We start from the raw sequence: 13,772 nt of genomic DNA, 5'->3' as shown, positions 1-13,772 counted from the left end.
TTCTCATTTTCAGGTGACATTGTAAATAAGAAGTGGGCAGCATTATCTCCCGTAAATGTAAACAAACTTGTTTTTCTTAGTGATTGGCTGAACAAGAAGTAGGACTGAGTGGACTTATAGGCTCTAAAGTTTTACATTGTTTTGTTTTAGAGTGCAGTTATGTAACAAAAAAAAACTACATTTGTAAGTTGCACTTTCATGATAGAGATTGCACTACAGTACTTGTATGAGGTGACCTGAAAAATACTATTTCTTTTGTTTATCATTTTTACAGTGCAAATATTTATAATAAAAATAATAATATAAAGTGAGCACTATACACTTTGTATTCTGTGTTGTAAGTTGAAATCAAATATTTGAAAATGTAGAAAAACATCCAAAATATTTAATAAATTTAAATTGGTATTTTATTAACAGTGTGATTAAAACTGCAATTACACCTCTACCTCGATATAATGCTGTCCTCGGGAGCCAAAAAAATCTTACTGCGTTATAGGTGAAACCGCGTTATATTGAACTTGCTTTGATCCACCGGAATGCGCAGCCCCGCCCCCTGGAGCACTGCTTTACCGCGTTATATCCGAATTCATGTTATATTGGGTCGCATTATATCGAGGTAGCGGTGTAATCGTGATTAATTTTTTTAATCACAATTTTTTTGAGTTAATCATGTGAGTTAACTGCGAATAGTTGACAGCCCTAATTGGAATATAAATATTGTACTTACAATTCAGGGTATAGTAAATAGAGCAATATAAATAAGTCATTGTCTGTATGAAATTTTAATTGGTACTGACTTCTCTAGTGCTTTTTATGCAGCTTGTTGTAAAACTAGACAAATATCTAGATGAGTTGATGTACACCCTGAAAGACCTCTGCGTACCCCAGGGGTACGTGTACCCCTGGTTGAGAACCACTGTCTAAGAGAACAGTATATACACAACTTGACTGGCACAACTCGGATCAGGGTCATTATAAGATCACAGCACTGAGATATAGTTCTAGTGAAAATAATCATAAGTTTATTACCAAAGGCTAAGATTTAAGAGATAGTGACTAAGGATCACAAATGGAACCAAAAAGGGTTACATATAAAACAAAAAGTATAACATGCCTCTTAGAGTCTATACTTAACTTTAACAGGCTAAAACCCTTGTCAAAAGTAGTTTCTCACCTAAAGCAATCTCCATTAACAAAGACTATAGCATGCTACAATAACTGTCCAGAAACTACAACCTACAATAATGATATTGCAGCAGTTTGGGGAAATTACTGTAGAATGCTACGGCCTATTATTAAAAAGGTTGCTATTTGTTATTAAAAATAATTAAAAGCTGAAATCCTACATGGCTGGAGTACAATAGGAAATGTGTTGATCATTGATGCAAACTGCAACCACTGCAGAAAAATTTACATTATGGCTAGCTCAGTTCTGCAAGCCATGGCAGTGCACTCTTCTTTGATGGAAACATAATTGCCTAACTCTAGGGGAAATTACAAGTACAAGATTGTGATTCAGGCCTTTTCAGAAAAGCCACATTATTAACTTATGCTTCTGATTTGTTTGTTGCGCAGCTTTCTCACTTGCAATCTATGACCTAACTTCCTTATAATAGCTCTTCAATTTTTAATTTTTAAGGAAATATTGCAGGATGCTGGTTATTTTTAGTCATCTGCCTTTTGAATGCCTGCCTTTGTTGCATGCTTAATGCACATGATGTGTCAGTGAAGTAAGTGGGGGTATTTCTTTATATTGCTGAGAGTGCAGTGGAGGTGAGCTGCGTTTGTCCTGAAAACCTCTCTCAGCCTACTGGAAAATGTAGTCCTGGGAATGAAAGGGCTGCTAAATTTACCTACAATCTCGGCACAGTCCTCAATGTGTGCTGAATTTGAAGTAGTACATATTGTAGCAGTATAAGCATTGCAAAATTCAGTGAAGATAAGGTATTGTCAGGCTTGATTGTGCCTGGTTCTGTATGGAGAGGATGTAAGGAGCCTCCCCTCTGCCTTCATGTAACTTCCAGTGGTGGCACAAACATTGCTCTCTGCTGTCCAAGTACTTGTATAGCCCCCATCACCATAGCATCTGAGCATTTCAAAATCTTCAGCATATGTATCCTACAACATCCCTTTGAGGCAGAGAAGTGCTATTATACACATTTTACAGATGGGAAACTGCAGCCCAGAGAGACTAGGTGAGTTGCTCAAGGTCACACAGGAAGTCTTTGGCAGAGCAGGGAGTTGACCCTGGAACTCCTGAGTACCAAGCAGCACTCTAACCCCGAGTATCCCTGCAGGTAAATGAGAGGCTATGGTCTGATCTCCATCGTCACTGGCAACAGAGCTGGGCGGCCATGTTGAGAGCACATGGTGCAACTTTTGAAAAGGTGATGTAGTGACTACTCTGGTGTGCTGTCCTCAGGAGGAAATTTAGCTGGGTCAGCAAGAAATATTCCTGGGAGTTAGAGTGGAGCAAAATTTCAACATTTGTTTAATCGCAAATCAAAACAAAAAGTTGTAATTTTTCACTGAATGGAAAATCTAAAAAAATTCAATTTGGAAATGTCAAAATGATTTCATTACTTTCAATCACAATGAAATATTCTGACATTCTCGAAATTGAAATGGTTCATTCTGGGTTATTGAACAGACCCAAAAATCTTTATTTCAAGTCAGCTCGATATTAAACTGCATTTTTTCATAGTGCTGCATTGCACCACAGAAGCTGTAGTTCAGGATCCTGATGTCCGAATTCTCCCCAACAGGCCAGGCTTCCTGGCCAGGCTACATGTCTTATAATGCACCCAGAGCATCTTGCATTCACTTCCATGAAGAACCGGGCAGCTCAGTCAGAGGGAAATCCACATTGCACTGTAGGAAGATGTAATCCTCGAGGGAGTCCATCCCATAGGAAAGACTAGAGACCAGAACTACAACTCCTATAAGGTAATGTGCTGTTAGGGAATTGAAGTTTAATGTTTTGTTGAACTTATTCAAAATGAAAAATGTTGGGTCAGTTCAAAAAATGAAATATTCCAAATCAAGTAAACATCTCTGATTGATTTCAGTGCGCGTTGTGAGAGCAGAATTTGGCCCTTAATTAGGATATCACAGCAACAAGGATATTTTTCTCCTACTGTTGAGATTAAGACATTTTGCCTACCATGAAGATCACATGCAGAAAAGTAGAGGACGAGCTTTACATTGCACTGTTTGGATCAAATTCTCCTTTTAGTTACGTCAACGCAACCCAGTTGACCTCAATGGAGTTGCATTCATGTAAATGAAAGAAGAATATGGACCATCTTGTGCAGGTCACAAAAGGTGCACATGAAGCACATCACAGTAGCTAGTGGCCTACTCAATGAACAGCGGTGGGTAGAGCAATAGTAAAGGAATAACACAGGTAGTACAGGATTCACATGTCAAACTGTTGGCAATCATAGACAGCACAGCGCACAAAATAACACACTGGTAGCTGAAATTCCTCAGCCTGTGATATTTATGTTGCAGCTATCCTATCACAGCCAACATCCTGATACAACCAAGAAACAGTGCCTTGAAGCCTTCGGTAGTTGACTCTTTTAGTTCTCACCAACCCTTCTGTGCAATGGAAGGAAGAACGTAGATTTCCCCATGTCCTTGACATCTACTCGTCTTGTCACAATCACTTTACTCACTCCCCCTAAAGAGGACAGAGATCCCTTTCCTTTTAGAAGACCCATTATTTGATTAAGAGCCAAAGCCTATTTCAGCGAGATTAAGCAGAAGAAGTATTACTTGGTGGTTTACAAAAGAGAGAGAAAACCAAAAGTTAATTAAAAATTCCCAAACTTGAGATATGAGAAAAGACCCTGTAAATTAGCAACATAAATTTAACTTAACTTTAACTTAAATAGGGCCAGATTCTGCTACATTTGACCTTGCGTATCTAATATTAGAGAGGAATATTAAGGCACTGGACTAGGACTAGGAAATCTTGGTTAACTTCCCGGTTCTGCTACAGAATTCCTGTGTTAACTGAGGCAAATCATTTAGTCTCTCTGTGCCTCAGTTCCCCATCTGTAAAATGGGGAACTGAATAGCCTTGTACTTGTAATTTCCCCTAGAATTACACAATTATGTTTCTATCGAAGAATAGTGCATGCCATGCCTTGCATAACTGAGCTAACCATAATGTAAATTTTTCTCCAGTGGTTGCAGTTTGCACTAATGAACAGCACATTTCCTATTGCACTCCACTCCATCCACATAAAATTTCTGCTTTTAGCTATTTTGAATAACAAATAGCAACCTTTATTTAAAAAATGGGCCATAGTTGTAGTGTTTGTCAATGCTGATGCCCCACTCTGGCACTTTGAGTGCAGAAGGTGGGGGCCCGCAAGGATTCTAAAAATTAATACTGGCCACTCCAGGCTTGTATTAAACTCACACGGTTACAGATTTTCTCTGACCTTGGATCGGTAGATGCTGCCACCACCCAAGTGCAAAAACCCCTTTTGAGAACCCAGGAAGGTGCACTTGGGAATTCTTTCCTGTGGGGTACCCTCAAGCCCTTTCACTCCCACTCTGGGGAAGAGCTGAGAAAGAAAACAAAGAAAATCAGCTGTTGCCACCAGCTAATTAAACAACATGTGCACAAACCTGTTAGGACATAAAAATTCAATCCTGTTCTTAAAAAAGATAAATTTTATTAAAAACAAAAAGAAAGAAAATACATCTGGAACTCAGGCTATTGCTAGATCTAAAAAGAGCAAATACAAAAATTAAGAATCAAGAATACCTTTCTTGAGGTCCAGCTTAAAGGTTAAAAACAAAACAAAAGCACCTGGGGTTAGCACAGAGGAGTCCACAAGCCATAAAGAAATAAAAGAGATAAACCTAATCACGTCTTCCTAGACATTTCCTGATCTACTTACATATCTGGGGTTTCAAATGAGTAGTTTCTAGGTATAATCTGGTGATTTCCAAACCTGGCCCAAGCTCCTACAGCATAGTTCCAGACCTGTCTCTGCTCTCTGAGAGAACAACACAGACTTTTTAACCCTTTACAGGTAAAGCAAGTAGAGAGAGATTTTATAGTTAACTGGCTGGCTGGGTGTCACACATGCTATAATATTTGTTAAGGTTACTGTGAAACTGGTTTGAAACAATCAGAAGATATTGATTGTCAGGTTCTAAGATTTTATGGTAGGTTCTCTTTAGAGTAGTGTGGCCTAGTGGATAGCGCAATGGACTGGGATTTATGACCCCTAGGTTCTATTCCTTGCTCTATCACTGGATGACCTGGAGTAAGTTCCTTCACTTCTCTGTGCTTTTATTCTCCCTCTGTAAAATGGGGATAATACTTTCTGTCTCAGATTGTAAGCTTTGGGACAGAGATTGTCTCTTACTTTGTGTTTGTACTGAGCCTAGCACAATAGGGACTCAACCTCAGTTGGTGCTTTAGGTATAATATTAATATTTTGACCACAGTTAGGACAGTCGGTGTGGTCTCCAAAAGAACAGCATTATTCTCTGTCAAAAGAGTAGTTCTGAAAGTAAAACTACGAGAATTATTATGTTTGTATTTATTTTATACATCAGCCAAAGGGAATGGCAGGGCATCTCTTACAGAAAAATTTTAAACACAGCAAAGATAACAAAGCTTGTAATATGCAGTAGTTACCCTGCTTTTCAACTACATATGATAAGAAGGACTATCCTTCATTGTTTGATTCAAATTTATTTCTAACCCATATACCAATAAGTTTATAAAATCTCTGGGATATGGATTGCCATGTACTATAGATTTGTACGGTACCAAGCACAATGGCAACTGACCTGGTGCTACCATCACAATAATGTCAGAAATAATACAATAATAATTAACTAAGCTGATGTTATCACACATTCATTATAGTAAATTATTGACTTTATAAATTCTCAGTTATAAATATGTGGCTGTTGATAGACATATACATACTCAAGAAATTAATCCCACCCCATTTTGAGCTTCCTCCTCTATACTTCTGTATTTTGGGTCTCTCTTTTAGTTGTGCGTGTATTGGTAGATGGAGAAATATATGTCATTAGCATTGTGAACCGATAGCCATGTCAAGTCTCTTTTATAGGCTTCTCTCCTTCCTCACGCTTTTACACATTTTGCTGCTTAGACCTTTATTCTGTACCTGGCCTTTTGAAGAATTACATGTAGCTATAAGGCTTTTTTGGGAGTCTAATTATAACACCATCTTGCTGTCTTCAGCCCCATTAACACTTTTAGCCTTCACCTCTCAAGAATGAGCCACACACTCTAATTTTGTTAATCTGTATTTTTGTTTTTTGGCCATGCTGGGGCATCCAAGCAGGTGTTATCATTACAAATGTCTCCAGTTTAGACAAGATGGGGGTAGGGGGGTGGGGGAGGCGTGTTTGCCTTTGGAAGCCTCCAGCATTCCAGCAATGGACCCCGTTAGCTGGAGTTTGGGCTGTTACCCATCCATGAGTTGCTAGGGTAGGTTTAGTTTTGATGGGTTAGATCCTCCCTCCCACAAGCATTGTCTGCAGAATGGCCACCACCCCTAAAATAACGTTTGTGGCCTGAGAGATATTGTAGGGGTCACTGCTGCTGCCTGATAACTTATTGCTGACTCCGAGCCCCCACTTCATCACACTCCCTGACCTTTGCCAAGAAGAGCCCTTGCAATGCTGCAAAGGACACATTTAGCTCATCCCACAACCCCGCAGAGGTGGCCCCAATGCATGGGTGGGTCGGTGGGGAAGGAGGATGAGGGGTTGATTGTGAAGACACAACCCAACCCCCTGCAGCCCAAATGACATCTTGGGGTCATCCTCCACTGAAGGGGCTGCTGCACGGCGGACTTCTCCATGGGGTCGTCTGGAGGGGTTGCGGGTGCGCCCTGCAACCCATGGGCTGGAGTGGGGAAGGCATATCAAATCACTAACCCCTTCTTCCATCCCCCCCACTTCCCTTGCATCCCAGGATGCCACCAGCCTGGTGCGCATAGCCCATGGCCCCACCTCCCTGCTGTGTGTGTGTGTGGGGGGGGGGGAAGGGGAGCATCGCTCCAGCGCGGCACCAGGAGGGTTAAGCAGTGGCGAGGAGACCAATGCTGCCGCCGCCGCTGCTCAGAGCTGAGCTGCTGCATCCTCCCGCCGGCCCCGCGCCGCATTACATCACCAGCGCCAGAGCCCATTCGCTGCAGGTCGGACTCCTCTCCCCAGCCCGCCTTGCCCGCGCAGCCAGCCCGCTTCTCTGCCCCCCTGCACCCCGCCGCCGGCCGGCACCCGCCACCTCCTGCTCCCGGGCGTGTGGCCGCGTGGGGGCTGCTGCTGCTGAGCCCGCAGAGTCTCCTCCCTCCTCCCCAAGCCGCGTCTCCAGGCTGAGCCCTCCCCGGGGCCTTTGCCCACCTGGCCCGCCCCTGGCAGGAAGGAGGATGGCGGAGAGTGAAGCCGAGACCCCCAGCACCCCCGGGGAGTTTGAGAGCAAATACTTTGAATACAATGGAGTGCGGCTCCCTCCCTTCTGCCGGGGGAAGATGGAGGAGATCGCCAATTTCCCGGTGAGGGGCAGTGATGTCTGGATTGTCACCTATCCCAAATCAGGTACAGATTCATTCTCTCCGAGCCGGGGGCAGCGGCCTTTTCCTCCCCGCCCAGGCACTGACTGCCCCTGGGGTTTGCCTCTTCCCCAGCTGAGCCCCGGGGCTTGGGTCTTGAACAAGTTCCAGGCTCTGTCTCCCTCCCCGTGGCTGCTTTAACTCGGTAACATACGGGATAACGCAGCCTGAGCTGATGGGCTCTGTGCTGATGGGCTTATGTCTGCACGGTAACAGGCTATGTAGCAATGTCTGCACAGCACTTTGGAAACCATACAGAGCAATAGCCATGCTATTTTATATCGGGTTTGCCTCTCCTTAGCCAGGTCTGGATCGCAGAACACAGCGACGTGAGCAGACATAACGTGTGTGGCTTGTATTGAATTTTACATCGTCAAAGTGTTGCACACACTTATGCAACAAAAACTAAATGAGACACACTGCCTGACAAATCGAATTGTTTTAACAGTGGGGCTCAGTCTCCATATTAGACACAAGAATTTGCTTCAAGATAGGATCTTTGAAGCTGAAAGAGCTTTGGAAAGCAATAAATTAGATACTGGGATGATGGATTGCCCTCCATTCAAACGTTCATTGACATCCATCAACACCCTTTGAAGTTAAGGGGGAGTTCTGTGGCCAGGGCACTTTACTGCGGGGTTGGGCGGGGTGAATGGGAAATATAGATCCCTCTCCTAGGGATTTTCGACTGCATACAAAATAAAGGGCCAGTTGCTGCTACCCTTTTTTGGAGCACCCTTGTCCATTGATTCCACCTGGACTGCTGAAGGAGGAAGGTACTAGTCAGTGAGAGTAATATGTCATAATCTAGCCCAAGATAAATATGTAAAGGCCGGATATATGTTGAAGCAGATGTAGTGACAGCACTCCACCACCACCCTCATTCCTGTCTCTAAGCAAAAGGAAAGCCAGAGTATTCAGTGAGGACATGTGCTTGGAACAGTTAAACAGAATAGTAAGACATGCCCCCTATTAATATAAGTATGTGTTTCTGCAGTAAACAGTTTGAGCTGATTACTGTAGTATCTATGCTTTTAGCACCATATTATTTTATTATTCTCTCCATTTTCAAACAAATGCTTAGACTGAATTAATATGGATACAGTGCTGCCGCCAAAGAAGCAGACAATATGGTAGCTTCATAACCCACCTGATAAAACTGGAAACAAACAGAGATGAATGGACTCTTTCTTTTTAAACACATCGTTGAATGACTTTCCCCCTGGTAATAAGATGATCTCTTTCTGGAAAATTCAAGTCCATTGTACTGAGAACACAGATGTTAGCTCTCTCAGTACAATGGCAAAATCGTGTTGTTTTACATTATGGGTAAAAAGATTACTTACTGACTCTTTTCATTTGACTGTATATTTTATCAAAATGTTATGTGCTTCTCCAGTTTCTCTGGATGTACCAGTGTAAAAGTGCATGGTCTTCCATGATGAAAGATACTGTTATTGTCCACTGGAGTTTTAAGTGCTTATTGCAGCTGCTGTTTCTTTATACTTAACTAATAATGATGCTGTTAATGATTCTGGTCAGTGTTTGGCAGATGTCTGCAGTATAGTGCAGACCGACCAGTGGACCAAAAATGCTAGGAGTAGAACCTGATAGCTATTGCCTTTTTTAGCTCTCTCTCTAAAAATCTATGACATGCAGAAAGCACCAAAAGTTCTATTTAATTATTTCAGCTTATTGAGGTTTCAGTTTTGTCTTATGTTACTGTTCTTGAATCTAAAGTGGTTCGTTAGAGAACCCCATATTGGTTTGTATTGGTGAGCCATAAAATATGCCTTACTACCCTGTGTCCCCCCCATAATGCACATCAGAACAATATAAAGTGTCAAGAGGCAACTGCTTAGTTCCCATAACTTTACAACCATTGAATCATAAGTAGTTATGAATAGTCACCCAACTCACAATTATTATTATTGTTGTTATAGTAGTAACATTATAGATGCACAGAGGCCGCAGTGAGATCAGGGCCCTATTATTCTAAGTACCATATATACACTGTAATAATGATGCCTTGCGCTTAGAGACTGCGTTTCATCTGCAGATCTCAAAGCACTTTACAAAGAAGATCAGTATCATTATCCTCATTTTACAGATTGGGAAACTGAGGCACAGAGCGGTGAAGGAATTGGAATTGCTCATTTTATGAGTATAAATTCGATTTTGTTGATATAACTGAAACCTGGTGGGAAGATTCCCATGATTGGAATGTTAAAATCAATGGTTATAAACTATTTAGGAAGCACTGAGTGGGCAAAAGGGGAGGGGGAGTGGCACTCTTTGTCAACAGGGCATTACCTGTTTCCGAGTAACTGATAACTCAGAAGAAAATTATCTTGAATGCTTATGGATCAATGTCCTAACAGATAAAGCATAAGAGTATTAACTGGTGTCTGCTACAGACCTCCAAATCACACTAGGGAATACGATAATTGTCTCCTAATGTACCTGTCGATAAGGTTTAGGGGGGGAAGCTACATGATCGTGGGGGCCTTCCATTTGAATGTCATGCACTGGAGATCTCATGCTGCCAGTACTAAAACATCCGAGGAATTTCTAAATATTATAAATGGCAATTTCCTAACTCAAAAAGTGTTGTGTCCAATATAGGGAAATTCTATATTAGATCTCTTCTTGACAGATAAAGAGGAACGGATCACAAAACTAAAAATTAATGGTAACTTAGGTTCAAGTGTTCATGATTTGATCACATTTATAACGTGCAAGCAGAATAAAGTCCAGACCAGAAATTATATATATATTCTTGAGGCTTTAATTAACATGGCCAATTTCACAAAGCTGAAAACAATTATGAACCAGATCAGCTGGGGAGAAGAAATCAGAAAAAATGTGAATGATAATTGGGAATTGTTTAAGAACACTTTATTAGATGTCCAAAAAGCCACAAACCCACAACTGAGGAAGAAGGCCGTACAGGTTAAAAAATTGACCTGGTTTTGCAAGAGAAGTGAAGGTAGTTATAACAAAATTATAAACTTTCCCTTTCTTCCAGTTGTTGTTGTTGTGGTGTATGTGTGTGTGTGTGTATATATATATATATATATATTAGAAAATTGATAAGGGAAACAAAGGGACACAGGGAGAAATTCATGGCCAGCACCATTAAGGACAATAGGAAGGAGCTTTTAAAGTACACCTCTACCTTGATATAACATTGTCCTCGGGAGCCAAAAAAATCTTACCGTGTTATAGGTGAAACCGCGTTATATTGAACTTGCTTTGATCCACCGGAGTGTGCAGTCCTGCCCACCCCGCGAGCACTGCTTTACCGCATTATATCCAAATTCGTGTTATATCAGGTCGCATTATGTCGAGGTAGCGGTGTATATTAGGAACAAAAAGAATCCTACCTGTGATATTGGTCCATTACTAGATGGAAATAGTAGAATTTGAGTTATAATGCAGAAAAGACAGAAGTGTTCAAGAGATATTTCTGTTCTGTATTTGGGAAAAAAGCATAATGTAATCATATTATATGATGAGAACATTCTTTTCATTCTACTGGTATCTCAGGAGCATATTATGCAGCAGCTTCTAACGTTAGACATTTTTAAATTAGCAGCTCTGGATAACTTGCATCCAAGAGTTTTATAAGAGGTGGCTTAGGAGCTCTTGGTCAAAAGGGCTAATGAAATCCTTGGTGCATAAACAGGGTAATCTCGAGTAGGAGTTGTGAGGTTGTTTTACCTCTGTATTTAGCACTGGTGTGACCACTATAGGAATACTGTATCTAGTTCTGCTGTCCACAGTTCAAGAAGGAAGCAGATAAATTGGAGAGGGTTCAGAGAAGAGTCACAAGAACGATTAAAGAAATAGAAAACATGCGTTATAGTGATAGACTCAAGGAGATCAATCTATTTAGAGAAAGAGAAGGTTAAAGAGTGACTTGATTAGTCTGTAAGAACCTACATGGGAAACAAATATTTAATTATGGGCTCTTCAGTCTAGCAGAGAAAGGTATAACACAATCCAATGGCTGGACAAATTCAGACTGGAAATAAAGCATACATTTTTAACAGTGAAAGTAATTAACTATAAGCATAGCTTACTAAGAGCCATGGTGGATTCTCCATCACTGACAATTTTAAAATGAAGATTGATGTTTTTCTAAAAGATCTGCCGTAGCAATTTATTTTGGGGGAAGTTCTATGGCTTGTGTAATGCAGGAGGTCAGACTAGATGATCACAGTGGTCCCTTTTGGCGCTGGAATCTATGAAAAAGTGACTTGCCCAAACTTACCCAGAAGCAGAAATGGGGCTAGAACCCAGCCCGGAACACCCATGAAAAAAAATTGGTGGGTGCTCAGCACTCACTGGCAGCTCCCTGTGGCCCCGCCCTGTCCCCCTGCTCCAGTTCGCCTCCGCCGTGAGTGTGCCGCTGCGTCCTACTTCTCCCCTCCTCCCTCCCAGCGCTTGCGCTGCGAAACAGCTGATTTGCGGGGCAGGGAGGGAGGGGGGAGGAGAGGGAACGTGGCTTGCTGGGGGAAGAGGCGGGGCTGGGGCAGGGATTTGGGGAAGGGATCCAATAGGGGCAGGGAAGGGCGGAGTTAAGGCAGGGACTTTGGGAATGGGATTGGAATGGGGGTGGAGCCAGGGGCGGGGACGAGGTGGAGTTGGGGCGGGGCCAGGGACAGGGGCGCGGGCATCCACCGGCGCAGGAGAAAGTTGGCGCCTATGCCGTCCATAATATTATCTTACCTCTTACAATAAAAAAATATTGATAAGGACCTCACTGGTAACTACAGCTAGTCAGAGTTTTTAAGTAAAAAATGTGGCCTTTTAAAACAAAAAAAGTAATTTCACATAAAATATTATCAATAGTGTCAAAATTTTTCATGAAAAATGTAGTGTCATTTTCAATCTTTTTTCCCCAAGATCTTATTTATTTATCCATTTATTTATTGTGAAAATAGGTTTTTATTGTTTGACTAGGTCTAGTGGTAATCACTCAAAAGAGAAAATAAACAACAACTGAATTAGTCAATTGACAGAGGTCAGTGCTTCTAGCAGTTATACTTCCACAGTCCCATGCTGCAATCAAATGACAGAAGGATCTATCCTAGTTATTCCTCGTATGGCTGTTGATTTGGCCAAGAAAAGAAACGAATGGCTACAAATCCATATTTCTGATGAGAGCGGTGCTGTCTGAATATGCATAATGGTAGACCAAAAAATTATTTAACTTGTACTGAGACAATTTCACCCCACACAGTCTGGGTAATACAATACTGAACCTGTGTTGGTGAGAGTGCTTGGCAGTGGGTACATATATTGGGAGTGACCCAAGATAAAGGATGCTGTAACATAGTGGAAAATTTAATATGTCAGTGGTCCTGCTGGGAGTAATGTAATAAACTTAGGAGAAAAAGATCCTACTTTAATGTGATTGCTACTGACAGCAGCCTAAATAAATATACTCTTTATATCCCTAATTAATCCTAACATCTGCCTCCAATAAATGACTTAACAAAGTTTGGAAATTCCTGATCTTGGAAAAAATCATACATGCAACCCAAAAGACACATTCTTCATATAATTACAAGGAAACTATATGTTACCTCTGCAACGTTAATGCTAGTCAGGCATCTTGCAGTCTGTCTTTCTATCTTTTTTTAAAGAAAAGGGGTCACTAACTTCTTCCCCGGTGTAACTCCATTGATTTCAGTGGAGGTACATCAGGGAGGAATGTGACCCATTACCATTATGTTTTGCACTGGTTGTGAATGTAAAATGGAATACCATTCTGTATATGATGAAATAATTGGAACCTTTACAGCAGATTGCTTTACAGATGAGATAAGATGTGTAATACTCTGCAGGAAGGCTATTGTTATACTACAGCCTGTCAAAACTCATTGTGATATACTCACTCATACAGCTTACTCTTATGTGCCCATCTCAAAAAAATAAAATTTCTATATATACATTTAGGGTTACCATACGTCCGGATTTTCCCAGACATGTCCGGCTTTTGGGGGCTCAAATCCCCGTCCGGGGGGAAATCCCCAAAAGCCGGGCATGTCCGGGAAAATCAGGAGGGAGGGAGGGCCCGGCCCAGCGACCCCGGCCCGGCCCCGCACCGGCCCGGCCAAAGAGGCCCCGGCCGAGCCCTCC

The 13,772-nt window shown here is 41.7% G+C and overlaps 1 protein-coding gene across 3 annotated transcripts in view; it reads left to right on the top strand.

Moving 5' to 3' along the window:
• Nucleotides 1-7,228: 7,228 nt before the first annotated feature.
• SULT4A1 (sulfotransferase family 4A member 1) overlaps nucleotides 7,229-13,772 on the top strand; it is a 51,248-nt gene continuing 44,704 nt past the window's right edge. For 2 of the 3 annotated variants that reach the window (XM_034783609.1, XM_034783600.1), the window contains exon 1: nucleotides 7,236-7,608. In XM_034783609.1, the coding sequence (XP_034639500.1) occupies nucleotides 7,440-7,608 (169 nt within the window). In that variant the 5' untranslated portion in view covers nucleotides 7,236-7,439. Of the gene's footprint in view, nucleotides 7,609-13,772 lie in introns of all 3 variants that reach the window. The other variant, XR_004647423.1, reaches the window with a different exon arrangement.

Source organism: Trachemys scripta, chromosome 1 (genome assembly GCF_013100865.1).
Source record: "Trachemys scripta elegans isolate TJP31775 chromosome 1, CAS_Tse_1.0, whole genome shotgun sequence".
In the NCBI taxonomy this organism is placed as follows: Eukaryota; Metazoa; Chordata; order Testudines; family Emydidae; genus Trachemys; species Trachemys scripta.
Note: the sequence above shows the minus strand (reverse complement) of the source record. Positions and strands in the feature narration are given on the sequence as shown.